This window comes from Echinops telfairi, unplaced genomic scaffold (assembly GCF_000313985.2).
Source record: "Echinops telfairi isolate 266 unplaced genomic scaffold, ASM31398v2 ScPeMD7_7458;HRSCAF=8496, whole genome shotgun sequence".
Classification (NCBI taxonomy): Eukaryota; Metazoa; Chordata; class Mammalia; order Afrosoricida; family Tenrecidae; genus Echinops; species Echinops telfairi.
This window is the reverse complement of record NW_022111358.1, coordinates 22,463,868-22,476,194: the sequence shown is the minus strand read 5'-3', so window position 1 is coordinate 22,476,194 and position 12,327 is coordinate 22,463,868. Positions and strand designations below refer to the sequence as shown.

General features: G+C 52.6%; 1 protein-coding gene across 2 annotated transcripts in view; it reads right to left on the bottom strand.

Moving 5' to 3' along the window:
* Positions 1 to 12,327, bottom strand: part of CA10 (carbonic anhydrase 10) — a 599,575-nt gene that overhangs the window by 13,700 nt on the left and 573,548 nt on the right. For both annotated transcript variants that reach the window (XM_004707037.2, XM_045299855.1), the window contains 2 exons: positions 6,621 to 6,716; positions 3,866 to 3,938 (listed from right to left, as the gene is read on the bottom strand). In XM_004707037.2, the coding sequence (XP_004707094.1) occupies positions 3,866 to 3,938; positions 6,621 to 6,716 (169 nt within the window). The remainder of the gene's footprint in view (positions 1 to 3,865; positions 3,939 to 6,620; positions 6,717 to 12,327) is intronic.

Below are 12,327 nucleotides of genomic sequence, written 5' to 3'. Positions count from 1 at the left end.
AACATGAGTCCCATGGAGGCAAGCTGTCCCAGCGGACCTGCAGGTCGGAAGTTGGACGCCGAGCCCCCGCATCCAGCCTGCAGCAGTGAGATGACAACGTGTATTGGCGAATGCTCGCTGAGGATGTGCACACCGATGACACAGACCTGACCTTGGCCCAGTAAGCTCACTTCTCAGAGTCCCTCCCGGCTTCCTCATCCGTACTCCAGGGAGCACAGCGCTGCTGACTGGGAAGGTGGGCACTCTGGGAGCACTAACATGGCCCTGCCTCTGAAGCGCTCAGCCCCCTCGGGGCTGTGGGGAGAGCTCAGCGAGTGTTAGTCAGCTCCGCGTTCCTGCAGCTCAGCGTGCGCAGGGTGAGCAAGGCCCACAGAGGGAGGCCCTGGTGGAGTCCTGACAGCAAGACGCTGGCCGCCAGCGTGAGGGGGAGGCGGTGGTGGTTGGTCCGGGTGGCGGGAGGCGGTGTTTCTTCTCCATCTGACTTACAAGAATGGCAGCAGATTCTCCTGACAGGTGTCTCTCGACCTGCATGCATCGGCTGTCTCTGCTGTCCCCTGCAGAGACTTGCAGCCGCCTGTGTCCCATGCAGCGGCTTTGTCCTACGGAATGACTCCTGTTCTAGAAGCTTCCCCCTGCGAGTGCTTTGGGTTTCCTGCTGAGCAAATCAATCCCTTTCTGCCAGTGTCTTGGGCATAGCATGTGTCTTGGCCGTTCCCCAGGATCGGGCCATCATTATCCCTGCTGTGTTACTCCCTTCAGGTATGTGATAAAGGTTGCGACTGCATTATTCTGGAGTGGAGCGTGAGCGCATACCTGTTATTAGGGGCTGGAGCAGTTAGCCTCCCCAGGCAGGCCAGGGCCTCTTGATCTGCCTTCAGTTCTTTCTTTCCCTCCGGCCCTGCCGGCCTGGGAGGTGAGGGACGGATGGAGAGGGCATGCCCTGGCACCTTCTAGTTGCCTTTCGAGGGGCGTTCCTTCAGAGGGGGCAGGGCACGTCTTCCAAAGTGTCTGCCTATCTACCGCACACACGCCGGAGCCCAGCCTCAAGATCCTCAAGATCCAGTTCCAGAAGAGCTTTCCCAGTGTTCTCCCTGCCCGGTCACTCCCCGCACCCCACTCCAAGGAGGGTGTTCATTCCCCCTCGTTCCCCCGGGTGGTTGCTGGGTCTCTGGATGAAGAGATGGCCCAGACAGACGTTCCCAGTCCTCCTGTCGCTCTCCAGGGGGTCCGCTTAGCATGGGGTGCTCCTTCTGTGCTTCCTCCTCCCGCCTTGCTTTCTGCCTCCCTCTTCCTCTCTGCCCTCCCCATTTCTTTCTACAGCCCAGCAGTCTTCAGGGATCCAGCCCTTTGATGAAGAGCCCTTCCTTCTGTGGATCTTCCCCAACCAATCCTTGGCAGACTTGGCTGTTTTCTTCTCTGTCATTCCCAAAGAGTTCCGTTCAGATTTGCAGTGTTTTACGTCTTAACCGCAATTCTGTATGGGGCTCTGTGACACGTCTTGTTCCTGACTAAGGTCTGGGGACCTCTCATGGACAGTACGCGGGTTCCAGTCTCAGTGGACAACAAATATCTGTGGAGTGCAGTGTAACACATGAAAATAAAACTGATACATGATCAAGGGTTCACGAGGGTGGGAGGGTGAAAAAAGAGGAGCTGAAACCAAGGGCTCAAGCAGAAAGAAAACGTTTTGGAAATGATGATGGCAACATATGGAGAAGTGTGCCTGATACAACTGATGTATGGATTGTTATAAGAGCTGTAAGAGCTCCCAATAATATGATTTATTAAAATAAAAAACCCAAATATCCGTGGAATGAAGGGATGGATGGACGGACGGATGAATGTCTTTGCTCTAACAATGTTCTTCATCAAGGCTATGGTTCAAGTGTGCTCCTCCCGATCCCCATGGCCTTGATGGGGTGGTAGTCTTCAGGGATGTCCCGTTTGAGGTAGACGGCCTTGACGCCATCTTTAGCCACAGAATTGCCATCCGTCAGTGGCCCCAACAAGCCTTGCTACCCTGACTCTCCAGAGTTGATCCCTGGTCCCAAGAAAGGCCACTTTCCCCCTGTAAGTGTTGGCTCCCGCCTTGAGCCGTAGCCGCATCGTCTAATAGGAGGGGGCTTCAAAAAGTTCGTGGAAATAATCCTTGATCTTTCAAGGCCATTTCCCCATGTACTTTTTGAAGCCCCCTTATATTAATGGGACTAGTGCGGAGAGCAGGGAGGTGGGGGGCGGGGGGGAGGGGGTGCCACCCATGAGTGTCTGAGCTGCTGGCAATCTGTTAGCTTGTGTGCTGGGGCTTAATTGTGAGATTTCAGGGCTTTTCACGGTCTCTAAGCTGAAAATTCAAGATTATTTGAAGACATTTAATTTAATTTTCATGCTTTTTTAAATCAAAAAGTTAAAAGAATAATCATCTTTTATGGGCAGTTATAAAATGTGCTATTTACACAAGAGACAGTACTCTCTCCCTGAGCCGAGCAATCTCAGTGTGTACTTAGGGGAGGACGCATTGGAATACTGATGGAGAAGGGAGGATGGTTTGGGAGAGAACTCGTTCATTCTTCGAGGGCACTGGTTCTCAACCTTCCTCATGCCGTGACCCTTTCATATGGCTCCTCATGTGGTGACCCCCAACCATAAATTATTTTTGTTGCTACTTCATCACTATAACTTTGCTATTGGTATGAATTGGGTGTCCCCTGTGAAAGGGTCGTTCGATCCACAAACAGGTTGCGACCCACAGGTTGAGAACCGCTGTTCTTGGTGATGTCTGTCTCGGGGTGACTCCCCAGGTTCATGCATCACCCCTGCCCACCTCTCCAGGTGGGAGGGACCTGGTTGTGAGGACATGATTGGCAAAGTGTGTCTGGCCTACCTCTGCATTTCTGGAACGTTGATTGGTGCCCACTATTCAATTGTTTCTTGCCTGAATGAATAAATCAAAGTCCTTCTTTCTCCCCCTCGAGCAGTCTGCCCTGACAGCTGTGGGCACGCATTTGGTCTCATTCATCACCAGCAGAGACACGAGCCGTGGGCACAAGATGGTGTGGGACATGCCATGAGGGTAGAGGGGAGGTCTCAGAACGTTGGCATGCTGGTTTTGATGTTTGCTAAAGTCATTATTTACTTATTGCTTGATTGAGAGTCATAGACCTAGAAGGACCTTAGAATCCTTGGAGCTCAACATCAAAGAGGCATCAGAGACTGAAGGGGGGAAGAGAAATTTCTTGCTTAAGAACCAGGTTAGGGCTTGAAATTCCCTCCTTTCCCCCCTTCACCTTTGCACCATCATCACATTTCTTTTTAAGATTAAACAATGACAACAACTACAGCAACCACAAAAAAACAGTTCTGGGGACCCAAAGAAAGTGGACAGAGTCCCCAGGATCACACATGAGAACGGAGCAAAGTGCCAGCCGGTCTGTACCAGGAGGGGAGTCTGGGGTACGGAGAGGGAGGCCTGACAATGCTGAGGACCTTTGTGAGCGTTAAGGCGGGACGCAAAGGACCTGGCGGAAGCTTTTGCAATCACGTTTGGCAAAGCGCCAACTGTGGGCCAGCTGACACGTCAGTTAGCTGAGCCCCCCAGCTCATTACCAACCCATAGGACCGCGATGACCACCATCATCATAATCATTATCATCTTGGACAGGCGTGGATGACAAAGGCACCCTGGGGACTTCCGTCGGAAATGAGCTGCTTCTTAGCCGACTCTGCCTCTCCAGAGTGACTTTTTACAGAATTAAAGGATCATGAAGCCGAAAGGGGCCCTGAGAGATCCTCAGTTCTGGCTCCCTGCCTTCAGGCTGGACTAACGTTTATAGATTAGTTGCTGTACAGGAAATGGAATCCAACTTACTTTTATATGTTATTCTTGTGATAGTATCTCTGTTGAGCATTCGGTTAAGAAACGGGTTTGATGAATCAGAAACCTAGGGGAGAAAAGAAACCATCAGTGTCTGCAGTGTCCTATGCCAGGCTGAGCCTCACCTTCACGCACCCACGGGTTCATTTCGATTGTGGAGGGCCTACTGCATGCCAAGCAGACGGTTACAATGCGGCATTGGGAGTTGTGATTGCTGTTCCGACTTGGAGCCCCCTGTGCGAGAGAGCAGAGCCCATCCAGAGGGTTTCCTGATCACCGTCTTTCTCCGGCCGAGTGCTTGGGCCGATTTGAACCACCCACCTTGTAGTTAGAAGTTGAGTGTGTCACTGTTTCACCGGTAGGGTTATGGTCAAATGGTAGTACGAGAGGAATACTCACCCCGCTGGGGAACTGAGCAGCGACGGCATGTGCTTAGTCCTGAGGGATGGGTAGAAGCTAACAAAGCATTTTGGTGGTAGAGGGGGAAGTGGGGAGGACGGGGGAAATGTGGAGCGCAGAGGTCCTGCACACCCCTGGACTCGGAGGACGGAAACCTGGTCATGTTTAGGGAGCCGCAGTATCTTTAGTGTAGTTGGAGCTGAGGGAAGGGAGGAAGGAATGTGGGGAATACTGGCAGGTAGTGGGGTACGTGAGTGGATGGCAATCAGTGTCCTGGAGTGAAATTTGTAGGAATTGTTGAACGAAGAGCTGATCTGCTCTGTAAACCTGACCCATTCTAAAATAAAAAGTTTTAAGAAAAGAGTCGCCACAACAGAGATCATCGGGAGATAAAAAATCTTCTATCCCTACTGTATGGATGGAATCTATCATAAACCACTCCTTAATCCATCCTGCATCCATCCAGCCATCCAGCCACCCCATATTTACTGAGTGCCTATTACGGGCTCAACAGTGTCCCAGACGTTAAGGGCTTGGTCTCCATTCTTCGCCCAGGCTTTCTCTGGGAGTACCAGGTAAGCTAGAGGATGAGGCCAGGGACCCACCGTTCCGAGTGTGAGCCCTTCTCCCATGACTGTGGGCATGGCTTTTATTTCAACTCCCTTTTCAGGCAGCCTTTCCGCAGGGACCACTGCTCATCTCTGCTGCCTGCTGCCTGGCTGGGCTCTGCTGTCTTGGCGCCTCAGCCGCTAGCCAGATGTGGTGACACAGCAAGCCTTGCATCGGCCTTTTCAGAGGGCTGCAGACATGGTGGCAGCTGATGCGGGTGACTAGACTTAGAAACTGGTCATGGACGTGTGGAGAAAGCACACGCTGTTCATGCTCCCTACATGTGTCCCTTTCTCAGTTTCCTGGGTGGGTCCTGGCGGGACACACACCGGGCAGAGCTTGGAGAGCGACAAGACTCAGTGAAGAGGAAAAGCCCCCAAATCCACCACGGTGGCGCCCTGCCACCTTCAGGGCCAAGATCCACTCCGACATCTCTTCGGCCATTTTATAGGTAGCTGGAAGGCTCCTGTTTATGCCGATGAAGCCCCATGAAAAAAGGGCCAAAAACGAATTTTAAAAGGTTCTTGTGTTGGGTAAGGAATCTGCCACATCCCTTAAACCTCTGGGCTCCTGCTACCTGGAGAGTCTGGCCAGGCTGACAGCTAACTGGACTCTGAGGACCAAACACGGACGTTTTCCCATCGTGCACACAGGTGATTTGCAGGCTAGAGTGTGTGGGCTGCGTGGCAGAGAGGGTAAAATATGTATTTGGCCTAAGTGAGCTTAAGTGGGAAGTTAATGGTGTGTGATCGGGCAGCAATCACAACCAAATCTCAGCTCCTTGTGGTCAGGGAAAGGGTGGGGACGCGTGGGGCCCAGAGAGAAATCAAACCCACAGATGGACAAATCTCTCATATTTGGCCAACACCTCCCAGCCATCCAGTGGCTCCCTTTTTGATGAGGTCATCGCTAGGGTCTGCTGACCTCGGGAAACTGGGCAGGGAATAGAGAGGCCTGCAGGAGGAGAGGGTGGCTCTGAGGGGCTGTGCCCCCTTAGGGACCAAGGGCTCTGTTCCCGTCTGCCTTTTGGGATGGGTTGGTGTGTTTTAAGGAGATGACAAGGCCCAGATTGGGTAACTCAGAGCAGAAAGGCTGGAAGTTGGTTGCATTGGACCAAGAGAGAAATGCTGTGGCCGATTTTGAGATGTAGCCTGAAGCCTTCCGGTTTGCTCAGGGAGAGACCAGGCGTATCCCTAGCAGTCAAGTTGGTCTGAGACGATGCAGGAACAAGGCTCCATCCCTCCACTGAGCTCGGGGTGTGAGGCAGCAGCGTCCCACCCCGTAGGGAGCCTTGGCCTTTAGCCGGGGACCACAGAGGAACCAGCCTTCCTGCACAAGCTTGTGAAACGTAGGCCCCGAGCCAGCAGCCTGGCTGTTGGTATATCAATCACCCTGCTAGCTGTAATGCGCCTGCGCTTCTAGGATGACATTCCCGGACTCAGGAACTCAGCGCCCAGTGACTACACACCCTCCTGGGCGGAGATGGGCGCTGCTGGGACAGTGGTTCCTGAATCCGTCTGGCCACGGTGACCGGAAATGGAAATCGCGGCTCTTGTAGGTCTGGGATGAATGCTCACGTTCCCATCATCCCCATGCCACCATGCTACCGTGGGTCTTGGGCGTGGACATCAAGGGCCCCACCCCTTCCCGGATGTCGAAGGTCTAACAGAAACGGTCCACCCACGCTCTGACTGTGGTGGGGCTGGCAGAAGGAAGACAGGAAGGAATGCAAGAGACTTACTTTTATAAAGATAGAAACGACCACCAGGCCATTCGGACTTTTGGCAGCCTCCGTGACATTTGTATACAGCTCATGGTTATAGTGGATCAGCTGCACCTGGAGGGAGGGAAGAAGTGAGAAGAGTCAGCAACCCAGCGTGACACGGGGTGCGGCCCCACGGCCCTGCCTTCCTCCCGGGGGAACGGTAAAGGGTGTCATCAGGAAGGAGGTCTCTTAGAGCTACATGTGTCCGGGAACATCTATACAAAGGGACGGATGTCTATCGGTGCACACACAAACATACCAGAACCCACTTGTGAATGTTTTCTGGTAACAACCCGAAACCGAACTCCCTGCCATCGAGTCGATGCTGACCCATAGCACCCCTGGAGGGCAGGGTCCAACGCCCCCGGTCCGTTTATGAGACCGGCCCTCTTTGCAGGAGAAGCCAGCCTGATATTTCTCCCGAGGAGTGGCCGCCCATTGCAAACCGCTGCCTTGCAGTTAGCAGCCCAATGTGTGCCTCTCATAAGCCCCGGCTTCCTCTGGCCCTGGCCCCATCCTGGGACCTCACCTCACTGCCAGTGAGTCAGTCCCGACTCATAGCGACCCTGTAGGACGAGGAAGAAGGGGCCCTGTGGGTTTCCAAGACTGTCACTCTTCACGGGAACAGACAGTCTCCCGTGATGTGTCGCTGAAGTGAGTTCTGCGAATTAGGAATAGAGCTGCCCTGCACTCCAGCACACATCAGCAGCTGTCATCTGCCCCCAAAGTCTTCCTCAAAGTCTCAAGGCCAGCAGGGAGGCCAAGGTCCCGGTCAGCACGGTGACAGCAGCCCCGGCCCAGCACCTCAGCCTTCTCTGGGTCATCTGGTGGCTCTGATTCCAGATCCCTTGGGTGAGGGTTCGCACCCTCTGGGGAGCACCTGGTGGGTGGCAGGCCCCACGGGTAGCAGAAGTCCTGAGTCAGGGCTAGGTTTCCCCCCTACAACTCCAATAAAAATTAAAACCCATTAAAAATGGTGAAACATGTATTTCACACTAATGCCCATCACATTTTGGCCACATGACCGAGTTATCCCATCTCACGGCGCCTTGATCGTGTCCTCTGAAAAATGGGTTTGATCGTGTCTCCTCAGAATTTGTCCCCGAGGTGTGGCTTTTAAGACCAGAGTTTCTTCTTAATTCGGAGGTATCCATTTTGTAAGGTTTTAGTAAATACAAACATTTCTTTCCTGTTGGTGCTTGCTATGAGTTCTGTATAGGAAATCCAGGACGGGTAGTTCTCTGGAGACAGTCCACTGGATTGATAATTGCCTAGGAGGTTGGGGGTAGGAGTGGTGAATGGGGAGCTAACAACAATGAATATGAGACACAGATGCTCTGAAATTGATTGAAGTGAGGATTGCACACATCTTCTTAATATTACTGAACGATCAAATGATGTAAGTGACGTAGATGCCAATAAAGCTATAAAAAAATAGTAAAACGAAAACAAGCCAACAAACCCAAAGAAGTCACATTGTCTCTCCACTTCCGTCTCATCCCTGCCCAAGAGTCAGATGAGGAAGAGGGTGGTATCCATCCTCGCAGACACTGCTTTGGGTGATTTCTCTCTCTCTCTCTCTCTCTCTCTCTCTCTCTCTCACACACACACACACACACACACACACACACACACACACACACACGGAGTGAAAAGCAACAGAAGCTGAATCATCAATAAATGTGATTCTGTAACTTCCTGGCTCTGAATGTAACAGTCACGTGTCTCTCTAGGTCGCCTTCCAGGTTTACCGAGTCTCCTTCCCCCCTGCAGTGCTCTCCATGGCCCGTGCCCCCAGCACAGATTGAACCACCTTCTTTCTGGCTGATGTTTGGCTGGCTCCTTGTCCCCCGTCCTCAGCCCTGATAAACAAACCCAGCATGCTCCTTCCCACCAGTGTTAGCATCTTTCACAGACGGGTGGTGTCAGATGGAGACTCTGAGAAGGCAATGAGTGTAAAAACAGGGCTGCTGGCATTGGAAGGAAGAGAGCATGTTGGCTCTTACCATATTCCGTGTTGCATTTGTAAAAAGAAACGATGAAATGACTGTTTTGGAAGTTGAGTACCTCCACAGCTGAGGAAAGCGGTCTCTTTCCTTGAGCTATGTAAACCCTGTTTGGCTAACACCGCTGTTTACTGCTCTCCTTGTGCATCACGCATACTGTACATGGCGTCTTGATGGCATAGTGGTTGTGCATTGGGCTGCTAACTGCTAGGCCAGCAGTTCAAACCCCTTAGCCCCACCAAGGTAGAAAGATGAGGCTTTCTACTCCTGTAAATATTTACAGCCTCAGAAACCTACAGGGTTGCTCTAAGTAGCAACTGTTTCGACGGCAGTGAGTTTGGTTTTGCCCGTGTGTCCAGCTCACCTTGGCCATGGGGAGTGGGGGCCAGTTTAGAAGTCACTCAGGCAAAACCACAATGAGTTGCCTCTTTGCACCCACTAAAATGGCTCTTATGGGGAAAAAACGAAAATAACAAAATGTTCAGGATGTGGAGAAGCTGAATCCCTCATCCATTGCTGGTGGGGATGTATTCTGATGCCCTCCCTGTGGAGAACCATTTGTCGGTCCTCCCAGAGTCAAACTTAGGATTACCCCACCCAACCACCCACCCACCCACCGCCGTTGAGTGGATTCTGACCCACAGGGCCCTGCAGGAAACGCCACGGGGTTCCCCAGGCTGTGACCTTTACAGAAGCTGTCTGCCACGGTCTTCGCCCATCGAGCGGTGGGTGGACTCAAACCACAGCCTGTAATTTAGTGGTGCACAAGACTCCCAAGTTCCATTCCCGCATAGACAGTGGTTATGAGTTGGGCTGCTAACGACAAGGTCAGCAGTTCAAAACCACCAGTTTCTCTGCAGAAGAAAGATAGGGCTTTTTACTCCCATAAAGAGTTCCAGCCTTGGAAACCCACAGGGGACGTTCTTGCCAGTCCTGTAGGGTTGCTATGAATGGGCGTCAACGGTATGGTAGTGAGTTGTGTGTTGGTTGGTTTTTCCATAGATATACTCCCAAAGACTTGAAAGCTGGGCCTCGAAGAGATACCTGTACACTCAGGTGCATGGTGGCACTATTGACATCATCCCAGGGACGGGGTACCTCATGTGTCCCCCAATAGATGAAGTGATAACCAAGATGCCGCCTGGCCACCCAATGGACTATTGCTCAGCCCTAAAGAGGAAGGACGTTCCATAGAAATTCGCACCTGGACGGACGGTGGAATCACTGTGCTAAGTGAAAGGAGCCACACGAAGAAGGAGCAGGTGTTGTGGGACACCACCGACAGCAAATCTCTAACTAGGCAATTAAGAGACACGGCGAGCGGGCCTGTCGTGACTAGCGGCCGGGGAAGCTAGGAAGCGGGGAGCCATTATGGAAAAAGCATAACATTGCTGTTTGAGACGATGACAATGTTTAGGGACTACATAGTGGTGACGGTTTCACCACTTTTTGAACAGAATTTATGCCCAATGAATTGTACCTTTGAAAATGGTTAAAAATCTTACTCCCATTAAAAACAAACCAACCCCACGAAACATTGATCCTGCTTGCCCTCCGTCCTGATTTACTGGTTCTGCGGTGGCCCTGGTCCCTGGTCCCTGGTATGTGTTGAGGGCAGCTGGAGCTGAGGATGGTGCCCATCAATAGGCCGTCCGTGCCCATGCACCTAGAAGGCCCCTGGACACCAAAGACCTCCTGAGCGGCTAGAGGCTGGAGCTTCTCATGAAGGGAGCACACGTGGGTTCTAAACTTGAAATGCCTGATGTGTTCACTGCTTCTTGCGCGTTCTGTCAATGAGGCAGATGCTCCACAGCAGCTCCTCTGCCTTCAGAAGGGCATCCACAGGCAGAGGCAGGGGCCGGGGCCGGGGCCGGTGTGCTGCCATGCGGGGCTTATGCCTGGCAGGGGTGTCAGGCTCATTCTCATCGACTGTCTTGCCCTCTCCCCGTGCCCCCACTCCCACCCAGCCAGGAAATTGTGAAGGTGAAGGGAAGCCACGTGGAGGAACCAGGAGCCGCGGGGGACTTGGCACCTCCCTTCCATGTTGAGGCAGCTTCTTAATGAAAGTCAAAACACACCCCAGCCATCTGCTAAGTTCTCGCCACCTGATAGCGGTGACCTACAAAAGCACCGGGGATGTGCCAGGGCATCACAGTGCGCCTTGGCTGGTCAGCACATTCTAAGGAAGAGGCCATGGAGAGCAGGGAGCGGAAGGTCGTCCGGCGGAATGATGCTCTCCCCACGTGCAAGTCAGAAGAAAGCTGGGAGGAGTCCCCAGGGACATCCGCTGGCCCACACAGTGCGATTTCGGCCGGAGCTGGGACTGTCGGAGAAGGTCACGGAAGTGAGGCTGTGCTCTGCTTTAAAATGGAAACATTGACGATTTTGATCTGAAGTCTTCCTCCTCTGTTCCAGAGAAGCTGGCTAGAATTCTGATCGCACATTCTGGTTCCTATTAGGAGTTACAAAATGTCCCAGGATGTCAGAGGAGACTTACATACTGTCAGGAGAGACCAGTCCCTGGAGAAGGACATCATGCTCGGCAGAGTCAAGGGGCGGAGAGTAGGAGGAAGGTCTCAGTGAGACGGATTCACCCGGGGGCTGCACCAATGGGCTCAAACATGGGAACCAATGTGAGGATGGCGCAGGACTGGGCAGGGCTTCATTCTGTTGTGCATCGGGTTGCTGTGGGCTGCAATTGGCTTGATGGCACACAACGACATTAGAAGTTGGTTGAGGAGTTGCCTGCCTTAAGTTGATCTCTTGATCCATAAAAGTCAGTGATTTCATACAGTTCAACATAGCCTTAAAATAAAGCTACTTTGAATGTAGTCTACTCCAATGTTCTTTCCTTCCCTCATCAATTGCCAAAAGGATGACATTGCCCTGCTACTCGGTGTGTGGCCCAGAGATCCCACCACCATTGCATTGCCAGCAGCAGCAGCATGGGAGAGCTTATAAGCAATGCAGGCTCTTGGGCTCCACTTCAGACCCTGTGAACTGAGATCTGTATTAACCAAGACTTCTAAAGATTTGGTCCATGACCATTCTAGAACGCTGGGTTAGCAGACGCTGTTGACTGCCCCTTCTGTGCTGCTGTCGTGTGCTCTCGCGTCAATCCAACTCAGGGTGACTCTGTAGGACAGGGTAGATCTGCCCCATGGGGTCTCCTAAGCTTAGCCGGAGCTTTAGGCCTTCGCTCCCTCGGAACGTCTGGCGGGTTCAACCTGCTGACCTTTCGGGGAGCAAGCAGGTGCTTAGCAGAGTGCGCCATCTGGACCATCCTTGCAAGCAGATTGTGATCTTGTTTGGGTGTGAGCTCTTCTGAGGTTTCGGCTTGACTGGGGTACAGACATGCTGCGTGCTGGACACAGGCAGCATCCAGATTGTAGGAGGCCTCCCCGGTCCCCAGGGGCTGAGCCACGGAAGGGTTTTAAGCAGAGAAATGGAATCATCACCAGACGGTGGGAGAGAGGACTGGAACCGAGAAGTTGGAGGTGAGGAGGGTGTGAGGAGAAGTCAGACACTTGCTGCCAGACTGCTGTCTCATCCCACAGCAGGGCTGGGCCTGCTCCCTGCTGCTGGGGACAATGGCCTACTTCTCTCTGAAGCTTTGGGACCATTAGCTTGGTTCCTCTAGGTGGGGTTTACACCCTACTGATAATGTTCCTATGGAG